At 39.8% G+C, this 15,110-nt stretch overlaps 1 protein-coding gene across 1 annotated transcript; it reads left to right on the top strand.

Moving 5' to 3' along the window:
• Positions 1-103: 103 nt before the first annotated feature.
• LOC124278036 (sesquipedalian-1-like) lies at positions 104-4,149 on the top strand. Its single transcript, XM_046713786.1, has one exon. It carries the CDS (start codon positions 622-624, stop codon positions 1,408-1,410), a length of 789 nt encoding a protein of 262 aa, XP_046569742.1. The 5' UTR covers positions 104-621; the 3' UTR covers positions 1,411-4,149.
• Positions 4,150-15,110: the final 10,961 nt, after the last annotated feature.

Consider the following 15,110-nt stretch of genomic DNA (forward strand, 5'->3'; position numbering starts at 1 on the left):
ATTTTACAAATAGTACTGTGTAAACTTCTTGAAATTTCGATACGGGTTGTAATGAGCACACATAAGGATATTTATTTTGCAATTGCTGCTCCCTAGCGGTGGGCGTGGCCAAAATGGATGCCTCCGTGATATCTCAGTTAGAGAGAATTAATGGATCAGGGAATACGTCGTGACTAATGTATTTAACGGTTATATCCCTGTCGAATCTAACTTTGCCGTAGGTGATGTATGTATCGGGAATGTCAACACTATTTAAAAGGGATCCACGGATATGCAAGACACCAGTGAGTAAACATTTAAACAGTGTATGACTGCACTCCAAATAATTATGACTACGCATTCTCAAAATGCTTTCATTGCAAGAGTCGTAAATATCCACACCCAACTTGTGAAATACGGAAAAATATGCCACTGGAATAAAGGGATTACTACCTCAGGTTTACATGTATAACGGACATTGTATGCTATTACACAGCTATCTGAGAAGAGATTCGTCATAAGATAGTGATCTACATTTCCTGTATTAGTCAAGACATGTCACCATCTGGAATTATTCATAAAACACAGTGGCGCGTCATAATGATGTAAAGAACTTAATGGTGTTGTTTTTAAATCCAAACAATGAAGATTTTAAACGACAAAGCCTTGTGTCGGTACGCCAGTTCTGGTGGCCCGTCCGATAAAGAGGGGTACCTGATGAAGAAGGGTGAGGTAAACAAGGGCTTCCAGAGGCGATGGTTCGTGCTGAAAGGAAACTTACTCTTCTACTCCGAGAAAAAAGGTGACCGAGAACCCTTGGGTGTCATTGTGTTAGAAGGCTGCACTATTGAACTTGCTGAAAATTCAGACAATTTTACATTCCAAATATATTTCCTAGGATCAAGCAGTCGAACATACATCATCAGTGCTGAAAGCCAGGAGCTAATGGAGTCATGGATGAAAGCACTTTCGGCGGCAGGATATGAATATGTGAAACTCATGGTGAGCGAACTTCAGCAAAAACTGAGAGAAGCAAATTCTGAGGAACAGAGGAAAGTGGTTGAGGAGGCTGAACGACAGAGTCGAATATTGTCCCAAACATACATCGAGAGGCAGGGTTTAGAAGTCAAAGGAAACCGTCAGGCGGTGGTTTGTGGAGACAAGAGAATGAATCCATTTAATCAGAGATTGAGTTCAGGGTCGGAGTGGGAGTCATGTGATTTGTTCAATGTGATGGAAGAAGGGGCTCCGGGGCCCTACAGTCCCCATACCAGCTGGGCTCAGAGGCCTGTCAGGTCCTTTGTGGAAATGCATGAAGAGATCATGAAACAGGTCGCCACACTAGGAGTGGAATGGAAAAAACGGCAGGCAAACATTTCGGATGAGAAGAAACTGAATGGGCAAATTGGATCCCTTGGTCCTCTCAGTTGACGTAGGCAGTGAATGACTGAACATTAATGTAGGAACAAGATACTGTAGAGCTTGTAGAGGCTATTTAACACAAGTTATAGTGTAGGGATTTAGTCATGGCACTTTTCTTGAAGAGATTTGTGAAGTTGTGTGTTTGTGCTTAATCGTTAATTCTGTGTTTGAAATTAAGGATGGAAGTCAGTGGGTCCTATTTATTACTCTTGAGGGATAAAGATGTAGACACAAGGCTCATTAAGTTGCAGCAGCCCGGCTCCACATGGACCGCTCTCCGCACCCCTATTTCTAACGCTGATATTGATGAATAAAAACATGTCATGTTTATGATTTTAAATCATTAATATCAAAGAATGTTTGTATAATGTTTTCACACATGTATTTGAATCATTCCATGAGGCTTTATTTAAAACGTTGTTTTCTTTTACAAGATTTCTGCCATGTTTAAACTATCACGTTTCATACCATCTGTACCTTTCCATAATTGTCAGACTATTCAAACTATAGAAACTAAACCTCACATTTCAGTAAACTCTTGCCGGACTGTGTGAAGTTTTTGCTTGCCTTAATCTCATTCCACTGCAAACTGAGTCCTGGTGTAAATTCCCTCACTAACTCTAAACAACATCATACGTTAGATGTAAGTGTTCTAAGCTTGATATGCCTTCATGCTCACTGTGATAACACCTTTACCATGTGTACAAAGGTTTCTGTTTGGGGTCAAGGCTGATTTTTCGTGTAAATGCTACTTATGCTAATAGTTCGTCTTTCAGGTAGGGTGTCAAAATACCTGCGTGCAGATGTACTGATGGATTGTTTTGCTCCCTTCATACCCCATTGTTAAAATCATGATTTAGATGTCTGTGGACTCAAACACCACATCATTACACCTCAAGAACCCAGAACCTCGTCAGTTTACCTACTTTACCAGGCTATATATTGATCTGCGTATGTTTACAAATATGACATTTCAAGTGTGTATGGTATTCTGTATGTAAATGAAATGTCGACCAATCAAATGATACTGATCATATCACCATGATGAGCACTAGTTTTTGTGATGGTTTCCATGGCAATAAGACGATGGGGGTTACATGTGGGGACAATGTTACCATCATTTCACTATAAGGTCACTCAATATACTAGTATTTCCAGTGTATGAAATAAGGCCCGTCCGACCGCCCGAGACGGGCTAGATTTCTGACGGACGGTCTAAATTTACAGCTAGCCAGCCCGATGGTCTGGTAAAAAATTTCTGGCTTATTTCATACACTGGTATTTCCTTCTGTTCCAATTGTGTCTATATCTTTCAAATTATGTTTGTTTGTAGGAAGTCCTTAATTAATTACTGTTTGTTAAGTTTGTTTCTTCAAAGTCTTAAATAGTAGGGGAGATAATTACATATTTGTCAAAACATGGAGTTTGATGATTTATTGTTTTGACCTTACCTCTTACGATAATATTTCATTATTGTAGCACTTAGACCATCACAACACTCATACTTTAACGTTGACTTGCGATAATCGTAGCATTAAGAGGAAGACTTGTACGACACTCATACTTTAATGCTGACTTGCAATAATTGTAGCACTATGACTTGTACGACACTCATACTTTAATGTTGACTTGCGGTAATCGTAGCACTAAGACTTGTACGACACTCACACCTTATCATCGACTTGCGATAATCGTAGCACTAAGACTTGTACGACACTCATACTTTATCATCGACTTGCGATAATTGTAGCACTAAGACTTGTACGACACTCATACCTTATCATCGACTTGCGATAATCGTAGCACTAAGACTTGTACGACACTCATACCTTATCATCGACTTGCGATGATTGTAGCACTAAGACTTGTACGACACTCATACTTTATCATTAATTTACGATTGTCATAGCACGAACATTGTAACAAGATTCAAACTCACTGACTTACGATAGTGATAGCTCGATGACTGTCACAACACTCGAACTTTTGACTTGACTTTGACTTGCAATAGTTGAAGAATCAACATTTAATTAATCCTATCATGACAAAGCACAAACTGATCAATGGGCCCAGAATCAAATGAGTTTGATCTCTTTTCATTAAAGGTATGGTTGGGAACTGGCTATTTATCATGCAGGGAAGAAGGATAGTTAGTAAAAGGTCATGAAAATACTGACACAGCAAACGAGAGCTACAATGTAAAAACATTAATTTCATGCAGGCTTCCTGGGCCTCCTTTCACAAAGCACTAAGGTGATCGTAAGTCACCAAGGTAACCTTAGTGCAGTGTTAAAGAATGGGAGTTAAGGTTAACCTTAGTAAAGGTTGCTTCATGAAAGGAGCCCCAGATCTGTAAAATAGTCAAGCTGAAAAAAAGTTTTTCCCTGGCGTCCATGGATCAGCCATTGGTAGATATACATATCACATGACCTTATTACAGTTGCGAGAGACAGGAAAACCCCAGATGGGTCACAGAGGCTATAGTCAACAAATACTGTGTTGTTAGGATAACAGTCATATCAGTGTACATAGATCAGCATTGTGTCTATCACCTTGCACAAGGAGGCATGCACTCTCATCACAGGGGGCATCTCAAAAACATTTTCAGCCTTTATAGTGTCCAGCTTTTTAGATGACGTCCAGACTGCCTCCACAATGTTTTTTAACGGGAGAGGAGGGTGGAGCTGGGTATTATGAGATGGGGTGGTGTGCAGGGGTGATCTCTCAGCAGAAGCACTGCACCACTGTCAAAAAAATATAAGATTGAATATATGCAGTTTTACTTTTTGACCATTCCCTACTGATAATTTTTTGGTTGTAAGTGTAATAAACTTCATATGTCACGTTTTCTCCTTGTCCCCGACTATTTTCCCTGGGAGAGCCATAGAGAACTGACTTTATAATGATTAGTTACACTTTTTTGTGCAGGTGCTTGTGTGGTGCATGTCACGTGCAGTGGCAGTATTTGAGCAGGGGATGAGATAAACCGGTTTATCGCCATGAAGGTTGTCATTGAGTAAAGGCTATACAGCGGGTAGAACATTGGACACAGCAGTGTTGACTCCAACAAATGGAGGAATGTTTTTCTGCCATTTGCAGAAAGGAACTTTCATTTTTATGTATTTGGGCATGTGATACTTAGACCTATATGCATTATTAGACCTTTTGCTGTGAGATGCTGTTTCTCTGTGAATGGGTAAAAGTCCTGAGTGACTGTAAAATAAATATGCTAAAATTTGATACCAGTTTGGGTGAAAATCTGAAAGGAATTTGTTCTTGGCTTTTACTTAGTTTTTTGATGTGTCTCAAAGGTGATAGTAGTTTCTTTCAACAGTTTATTGTTGCCATGAAGTGATAAGAAGAAGGATGTTCTCTAGTGTTATCAAGTGCATGCAGATGGTGAAATTATAGATTGGACTAGATGTGATATTCACTAAGGAAAACACACTGTCATATCAGTTGGGTCTCCTACACTGTGTAGGTCTCGCTGTTGATGAGATAGATAGATCTCCTCCACACCCGGTCCCTGTTGTTGTTAAACGAGTGAAGATTGGCTCAGGGAAGTTGACAGTCCCAGGAGGGGTTGGTTCATATCAACCCTAACCCTCTTTGTTTCTCTGCTCAAATGTAAGGGCTTTTTTCTCATATATAGCTCACCTCACTGGCAGTGAAGTGACTGGTTGCGATGGCCGACCCGTTCATCACTTGTCCTAGACTAAGGCTTAGTCTCTGAATATATATAATTTTGATAGTAACAAACAAGCCCATTTATATTGAAAAGGAGCCCTAGGGAGACCAGAGATTCAGAACCTGAGGAAATCTAGACTTGCTTTATTTAGGGCTTTAGCACTGCAGAGAAGGCTTGGCAGTAGGGAAAATAATGTGGTTCAGGGACTGTGAGACAGACTACACTTGTCCGTGCACTGTAGAGGTCTCCTCATTAACCCCTGTACCAGTGAAACTGAAACTAGCTGATCAGCACATTTAACATGCTGGAAGGCTGGAATGTCAGTTTGTTGCTCGTTCCCATCAGTGTTGTCACCTGAATTTATTCAAGAGGTTTCAATCGAATTTTCAACATGACCACCACAGCAGCCATATTGAAAAATCTGTTCACAGTCTTTATTTGTCCAATTTGGTTCTTAAATTTGGTATTTGTTTCATTAGATGTGGGAATTAACACATTTGTTCTTGTCTTTTTACACAATCTTTCAAACAGAGACCTTGGTTTTGACCATATTTTAATATTTTCTCAAATTGGAAGACCAAGACAGCTTTAACATCATCACATTTTGTTAAAATCATATGATTTTAGTTGTAGTTATTATATCTAGACCTAAATATGTATGCAGCAAATATTTAAGTTTCATTGCAAGCAGAAAAATTGTTTTGACATTTTGATCTGTTGACATATACAGTACCTTGGCACTACTTTTCCATGCTTATATAACCGTAGTAATAGTACTAGTCACCTAGCAACACAGATGCCCGTGTCTAGATGTGACACTGGGGACACAGACCTTCTTCACGGCCATCTTTGTCCCAGTGAGTACTGACAGTTTAGTGGATATATTTCTCTTCTGAAATATCTGTGCTGCTTATATATAGAGAGAGATTATTACACAAGCAAGTGTGTCACGTAACGTAAACTAAATGAGTGTGGAAGTTTGTATTCCCCGAACGAGAGCGAGGGTAATGCATAATTTTTCACGGGTTTCGTATAAGTGGTTTGACACAATTGCTGAGGTGAAATAATTTCTTTATTATCCTATTTATTCATGTACATTTGTGCAGTAAAACACGGTAAGCAAGTGTGACTGCCCTCTTCATTGACGTCTCTTTCAATTGTTTAAAGACGCCACAGACGACGAAATACAGAAACAATGGTTGCTAGGCAAAAGTTATGTGTGCACATATGATATGCATGACACTGGTGATGTTTCACCATGTGGGTAATGAATATATATACTGGACAAAATAATTTAGGGATATTGGTATTTTTATGATTGATATTTTATCAGTATATCAGTGAATAAATAGATCATTATTCATAATTTGAAAATTTACATATATCCCTAACTATTTTTGTACAGTATATATTATATTCTACTCAAGTTTTTTGGTACATTTGAGATAGTTTACATCAATAACCATGATTACATTGCATGAGGAATTAGACTAGCACATCACCATGTTCATTATATGGGAAAATTATACCACACACAAACCAAGGATAGTTAACACGGGCTTTCTGATTTACTGAGGTGTTAGTGATAACATACACGTATAGGATCAGATGTTGCCATGGTTACGATGTATAGGTCAGAGTTGGCTTGAATTTGTTTCTTCGAGGTCAAAGTGTCAGTTACATTCAAAGTTTAGCATTGCATCCTGAAACAGGAAGTTGTGATATTGTACCATCACCTAGTTGTGACTTAGCACCTTGATGACTTTCACCAAATTATTTCATATGTACCATGTTTTGAAGGGTGTTTGCCATATGTATAAAGAGAACCTTCCAGGAACATCTTCACCAATAATGGGGTTTTACATGTTTTGAAGGCAGGACAGCTTGTATTTCATTGACTCAGATTCTTTTCTCATTTTGACAGTTCATTGTGAAAGCCAATTTTACAAGGCCACAACAAATATATTATGTGTTTATTAGAATTGTAAGGCTGTTAACATGTTAAGAAAAGACAACCACACAAAAAAACACCCAACAGACAAATTGTTGATTTCTTTTCTTTCTTTTCATTTTGATAAATAAGTTGTTAATTTGTTATGGCCTAATATGAACATGAGGGGCGGTGGGGTAGCCTAGTGGTTAAAGCGTTCGCTTGTCACGCCGAAGGCCCGGGTTCAAATCCCCACATGGGTGCAATGTGTGAAGCCTATTTCTGGTGTTCCCCGCCGAGATATTGCTGGAATATTGCTAAAAGCGGCGTAAAACTAGAACTCACTCACTCACTCACTAATATGAACATGATGAAATTAGTTAGCGATGAAGTTAGATATGACTAGTTGTGTGTTGTTTATGAATAGTTTTTTAGGAAAGTAGCATTAATGGGAATGTGATACATGATGTGATAACAAAACTGCACAATAATACTTACGGTATATGCATAATAACAGCAACACTAACAATGATAACAAAGGGAGATAATTTGTCTGTGCTGAATATGGTCACTGGGTGTTTTCTGTAGTTCACTGTTACCATGGATACATGTATTCAGTCTTCACGATCTAAAGATAATATAAACTTCTCAGCTTGGATAAAGACGCTGTGATCGTTACTGTTTTCACACTCATAGCAACTCACTGAAGTATGAGCTCAGGTATAGTTAGTGTTTGCTAAATTATCTAATTATTTAGGTCTTCAACTTTTAATGAAGCCAAATATTTGTTATATCTATGATACTGTTGAATACTATTGGTTTGACAACAGATCTTAGGTATCTGTCACATTCAGTCCCCAGCCGGACAATCCAAGTATCCCCATCAATCATTGAGTAGTGTTTTAGGTTGTTTCTACAGATGTGATACTAGACAATCCATGGTGTGTTATCCAACAGGTACATGACTGATATTGGTTTGAAACCAACCCCTGTGTGTGAGGGGATTACAAAGAGATCACGACTGAGTTATTTCCTTGTCTCTTCTGTCAGAATAAAGACTCAGAATCAATGATATTTTTGATTTAAACATATTTTATTCATTGAGGAAAAGGATTGGGCACAAGTTATCCAACTTAATGACGCCCTCTCCCAAATCAATGATATGCTGAAAATATGTTGATTGTGTGGCTGTTCATCACACAATACACAGTTCTGAGTCTTCATGGTGCGGTGGGGTGGCCCAGTGGTTAAAGTGTTTGCTCGTCACGCTTAAGGCCCGGGTTCGAGGGTTCGATTCCCACATGGGTGCAATATGTGAAGACCATTTCTAGTGTCCCCTGCCGTGATATTGCTGGAATTATTGCTATAAGCAGCATAAAACCCAACTCACTCACTCACTCTGAGTCTTCGCATCTGTTGACCCCTGACCATGTGTCTGTTGTGAGAGTTTGTTTGTGTTGAGGAGACCATGTTCCACCATTAGTTCAGTATTAATTGTAAACATGCCATAATCAAATGATGTCACAAATGTTTCTCATTTTGAGATTTTTCTTGATTTTATTTATACAAAATGAATATTTTTTAGCAATATTTTTGTACTATTTGTAGTTAGATTCTCGATTTTAGTCTGTCAAACAATTTCGGTTTAAGATTCAACATTAAGTGTCCATAGAATATGAAATAGTTATTATATTTTGTTGTAGACTCATAATTACATATTGGAAGTTTGGCAACTATGGTATTATGTATGGTTGCTTGATCATAAAATTGTAATGTATACTTCTTCGAACAAGATAGGGAACACCACAATTGTCACAATATCAACCTGGGCCTAGATTGTAGAAGCTCTCTTAGCGGTAAGATAGTCGTAAGTGCCATACATTATCATTAACTAACGAACATCTTAGCTCTTAGAGAGCTTCAAAAATCTGGGACCAGGAATGGCAGATTTTCTGAAAAAAAGGGTGACATTTGTCTTTGAGTACAGTTATTTTTTGTTGTTTGTTTTTTAACGACAGAAGAAATAAAATGCATCCATGTTACGGTATGAGGGTAGATGAGATAGCATAGTGGGTGAAGCATTAGCTTGTATTGCCAAAGGCAGGCGTTTGATTCCTTGAAGTGGTAGAATGTGTTCAGCCCATTCCTGGTGTCCCCCACTCCCATGATATTTCTGTAAAATTAGCTAAAAGTTGTGTATAACAAAATTCACTCAGTGATAAAAGTGTCACTATCTACAACTAACTGTTGCCTAAGTTGCAATATGATATAGAAGCTGTTTATACATAGAACATGTTCTTGTTTATGAAAATGATTTTGAAAGATTTGACTGCTCATGTGGTTGAACTTGTCATTCTTTAGTAATAGATACACTAGGAACACTGGTACAGTTTAACTCATGAGTCGGTCAGGACCAAGTCTTTTTCAAAGGGAAGCTGTTTATAAGAATACATGTCCTGTGCCACGCGATTAGCCACGGAAGCGTGGGAGCTCCAGAATGACCGGTACAGAGGCAATGTATTGCTTTAACAAACTGTGTGTCTGTAAACAGGAAAGTAAGAGCTATTTAAGTATTCAGGTTGAGATGACAGCTAGCTGACTAATCTGGCTTCCTGCAGCCTCCATTGTTTATCCATTGTTTATCCATTGTTCATTCAGTCAGTAGGCTTCATCCTGGTGTTGTACTGTTCCCTACCAGAATCACACTTTAGAATTTGTTGGAGTGTAAATAAAAGTTTATTGCTCTATTGTAGACTTGTGTCGTGTTTTCTGAGTTGTCTCCCTTAGTTGTGCTAGGATCCTGTGACAGGGGGTTTGAAGATGGGGATGTATTTCGCTATTATTAGGCATAAGGAGAGTCAGATATTTTATTTGGTAATCAGTGTGTACAAGTGGAAAGAAATCATGGTTATAAAATCGTTTTTGGATATGATTTCAACAATATTTCCGAACACTATTTGCCTATATTATCATGTATGTGAAATACACCTCTATATAGTAAGGCCCCCTACCGAACCCACCACGGGCACTATTTTTAAAACTAATTTCTAGTGGCCCTCTATTGGTAAAAGATCTATAAAATTGTACATACTCACTCCCCTTAGCCAAAGAAACTTGAAAGTGAGGTAACTTTACTAAATATGTTAGAAGTTCATATACTACTCACAAGAATCCAAGGAACAGTGGTATATTTGGGTCAGAATCTGTTAGTTAATATGCTGGAACATGTACAGAGATTGGGTGCAAAATAATGATTTCAATTGATCGACAACTGGTAATGGTTTAAAGGTCACTTTATGTTAGGACGATAAACCAATAGAATTTTGAAGGGTTTGAAGTTGGAAATTAGAAATTTTTCCGCATTTTTGAGTTGCAAGCTGAGGCTTCCATAGGTCTTATTCTCCCGAATACACCCAAACCAGCAATGGTTTCAGCAATGGTCACCGCACTCCTCTCTATCACATCCAAGGGAATCTGACTGCCATAAGGTATCGGGATGAGATTTTGCAACCCCTCGTTATTCCAGCCCTAAACGCCATTGGTCAAGCAGCCATTTTGCAGGACGATATTGCACAACACCGTGGGAGAGTTGTCATTGACTTCCTGCAACAAGGGCGGTGGGGTAGCCTAGTGGCTAAAGCGTTGGCTCGTCACGCCGAAGACCCGGGTTCGAATCCCCACATGGGTACAATGTGTGAAGCCCATTTCTGGTGTTCCCCGCCGTGATGTTGCTGGAATATTGCTAAAAGCGGCGTAAAACCAAACTTAGTCAGTCAGTCAGTCCTGCAACAAAACAATGTCAACACCATGCAGTGGCCGGCCTATTCACCCGATCTAGCGCCCATTGACCACCTGTGGGACATGTTAGGGCGACGTGTAAGGATCAATCATCCACCCCCTGTAAACGCTGCACAGTTGTTGCAATTCCTCCAACAAGAGTGGTTAGCTATTCCCCAAGACACTCTGAGGAATCTTGTTGCATTGATGAGACGACGGTGCCTCACCTGCATTGAGAGCAGAGGGGGACACACGCGGTACTAGAGAACTCGAGTTCCTGTGAATTTTGCAAGTGACCCCTATATCACGGTAGATTGTGCATTGTGTCCATACACTGCTTGTGTTTGATCTGAATTCATGTGATTTTGGTTCTGCAATGAATTGACCATAACCACCAATAAAATTTGTTTTCATCGTATCATATGTGTTTTCTTTATAATAAAAAACCTAGGTGTTCCTTGGATTCTTTGAGTAGCATATTATTCACTAAACATACTGAAAGTTAATGTGCACGTACTGGGAGATCTGCACTTTTATGTCTGGTGTATCTACAACACACAGGTATGCATTGGGGGTTCCAGGGAGTAGGGGGTATTGTTCGGGGTTTTTTGCATTGGCAATTGTTAATGTTAATCAATTAATCATGATAACAAAATATTGTTAATCCTAATTAAAATCTTGATGATGACAAATGATGTCAACCGTCTTTAAAATCATTCTCTCAATCTTTTAGTTGTGTGTTGTTATGTCTCTTAAGTGGATTAGTCCATTGTATGGAAAAGGTAACAGGTAGGGGATTAATAGTGCAACAGACCGTAAACTATACTGAAAGCCATTAAAAATGCAATTTGACATTCATACTTTCTTTACTCACACTAATGTCAACATATATAAACCTAACTGGCAGATATGTTTTAAGTGAACATCTGTGAATAATTTCATCTGAAAATGTCCAGTCAACAACAACATCAGTGACGCAACAACGACATCACACAAAAGAGGGGTCACTTGCAGTCAATATCGCGTGTGTCCACCGTGCGCTGCAAGACATGCTCGCAGTTTTTTGGGGCATTGAAAGACACACATTTCTCAGGAACAGCTGTTGGATGGTCTGCAGCCTCTGATGGTCCTCTGCAAAGGACAAGTTAAACCTGGATTCATCTGAAAAAATTATATCTGGCCATGTCCTGTTGCCAAGATTGGCCCCATTTGCTGCCCATCGCTGTCTGGCAAGTCTGAGGCGATGCAATAAGGTTTGACCACGGTACGGGTGACGACACCGGATGTTGAAGGCAGCAAGGCGTCCTTGCACCTTTTGGGCGCTGAAATGACGTTGACTTGTCCCAATTGTCCTCCTTGCCTAATCATCAGCTGTTTGGAACCGATTTTGCAAGTGTGAAACTCGGATATTGCGGTTTTGTCGAGCAGTTATCACAGGTGGTGCACCAGGTCGCGGACGATCAGCAACACTTCCGGTAGCCCGAAAACGACAGTGGATGGATGCACATTAAAGTGCCTGGCAATCATCACATCTGAAGCACATTGGCTGACCATACCGATAACCTTATTCCTTTCGTCTTGTGTCAAGTGTGGCATTTTCTCAAAGTGATTGAGTTCCACAATTCCTTGTGCTTTTACAGGGCCTGGGTGCAGGCAATGCATGTGCACAACGTGTTTCATGAATGTGGTTGTGTTTACGAGAAATGTCAAAGGTTCAGTTTTAAGTATCAAAGTTCATGTGAGAGGATTGCTTCGGGACTCGAACTCGAAATGGGCCAGAATAACAGCCTTTCATCCCTACATCCTCTGTATCGCAGGAAAATATCTTCAATAGAACTTTTGTAAGTTTCAGGACAACAAATACCAATTGCGTTTTTAATGGCTTACAGTATATGTTGTTAGGTATAAGCTGTAGGGGTAGTGGGATGTATGGGTAATGGGGGGTTACGCGGAGACAGGAGGAGGGGTTCAGGGGATTCGGGACCCCCCACCCCACCCCCAAACCACACACACACACACACGTTTTGAAAATTCCTGGCTTAAGTAATTCCGCCATTACTTACCTTATCATTACCACTTATTGTGAAGTATTGTACGGTTAGGGGCCGTTCATAATCTATGACTAGGGGGTCACCCATTTTTGAGAAGCAATTTGTTCATAAACTAATGTTTAAAATTTTACTTAGAAATTATGGGAACGGGAGGGTGTCATTGATTTTGTACATGACATGCAGGGGGTCACTTAATTTGTACATAAATATTAGGGGTGGTCATTCATATTGTACATGCTTCTTCATAAAAGTCATCATTTCCTCCAACCCCCCACCCCCAGCCATAAATTATGAACGGTCCCGTATATCTGGAGTCACAGGGGCGTGTCACGCTTAGAAACAGCGTTAGATAGACATATAGGTATATAGACCCTACCCTAGTACTATATAAGAGGATAGTACTAGGGTAGGGTCTATATACCTATATGTCTTTCTAACGCTATTTCTTAGCGTGACACGCCCCTGTGTCGGGAGTCACGTGTACATCGGACCCGCTCCATGCAACAGTCTTAGTTTCTCATTGTTAAACACAGATCGCTTAGTGCAATCAGGCTCCGGGTTTGACCCGAGACAGTGATACAATGTGTGAAGTCTTGATGCGGCTGCAAACTGTCTGAAAATGCGATAAATACTGACGTTCTTGTATCGCGGGGGTCAAAGGTTACTGAAGATAAATACTGACGTTCTTGTATCGCGGGGGGCAAAGGTTACTGAAGATAAATACTGACGTTCTTGTATCGCGGGGGGCAAAGGTTACTGAAGATAAATACTGACGTTCTTGTATCGCGGGGTCAAAGGTTACTGAAGATAAATACTGACGTTCTTGTATCGCGGGGGTCAAAGGTTACTGAAGATAAATACTGACGTTCTTGTATCGCGGGGGCAAAGGTTACTGAAGATAAATACTGACGTTCTTGTATCGCGGGGGGCAAAGGTTACTGAAGATAAATACTGACGCTCTTGTATCGCGGGGGCAAAGGTTACTGAAGATAAATACTGACGTTCTTGTATCGCGGGGGCAAAGGTTACTGAAGATAAATACTGACGTTCTTGTATCGCGGGGGTCAAAGGTTACTGAAGATAAATACTGACGTTCTTGTATCGCGGGGGCCAAGGTTACTGAAGATAAATACTGACGTTCTTGTATCGCGGGGGCAAAGGTTACTGAAGATAAATACTGACGTTCTTGTATCGCGGGGCAAAGGTTACTGAAGATAAATACTGACGTTCTTGTATCGCGGGGGCAAAGGTTACTGAAGATAAATACTGACGTTCTTGTATCGCGGGGGCAAAGGTTACTGAAGATAAATACTGACGTTCTTGTATCGCGGGGCAAAGGTTACTGAAGATAAATACTGACGCTCTTGTATCGCGGGGGCAAAGGTTACTGAAGATAAATACTGACGTTCTTGTATCGCGGGGGCAAAGGTTACTGAAGATAAATACTGACGTTCTTGTATCGCGGGGCAAAGGTTACTGAAGATAAATACTGACGTTCTTGTATCGCGGGGGGCAAAGGTTACTGAAGATAAATACTGACGTTCTTGTATCGCGGTGGGCAAAGGTTACTGAAGATAAATACTGACGTTCTTGTATCGCGGGGGGCAAAGGTTACTGAAGATAAATACTGACGCTCTTGTATCGCGGGGGGCAAAGGTTACTGAAACCGACATAAAATTTAAATCTCAGAATTTTATTCGACTTAGGATAAAAGTTGTTTAACAAACGATCATAGTTTCTCATGGCTATTATTGGTTTGTATTACAAGGGGGTATGCACATCAAATAAAAAAACACCGAAAACGACAAGGTTTGTTATAAGTTAACGCTCTTCACGTACCGCACGTGCATTTGTTTCACTGTTCCAACTACTGCGCTTACCCCCTTGTAATACAAAACAGTAATGGCGATTTGAATCTATGATCGTTTGTTAAACAACTTTTATCCTAATTTGAATAAAATTTTGAGATTTGAATGTTCAATTGGCAAGGTAAAATTATGAGGATTCGCAATCTTAATTTCACTTTATTTGATTTACTTTTTTGTTTAAAGTGAAATTCATCGGTACGTTCATTCGTCACTACTCGCCCCTTTCCGTAAACTCCAAGAAGACTCGTCCCCCACTCGATACTTGTTATGTGCGAAAATACGACAAACCAATCAGAACGCGCGTAAATGAGCGCGGTGCTTTGATAAAAATAATCCCGAGTACTTAAATCGTTTATGGCATTATGTCATTGTTTAAAGAATCATGAAAACTATAT

The sequence above is a fragment of the Haliotis rubra genome, unplaced genomic scaffold (genome assembly GCF_003918875.1).
Source record: "Haliotis rubra isolate DU_JTF1 unplaced genomic scaffold, ASM391887v1 Scf230, whole genome shotgun sequence".
NCBI classification, from domain to species: domain Eukaryota; kingdom Metazoa; phylum Mollusca; class Gastropoda; order Lepetellida; family Haliotidae; genus Haliotis; species Haliotis rubra.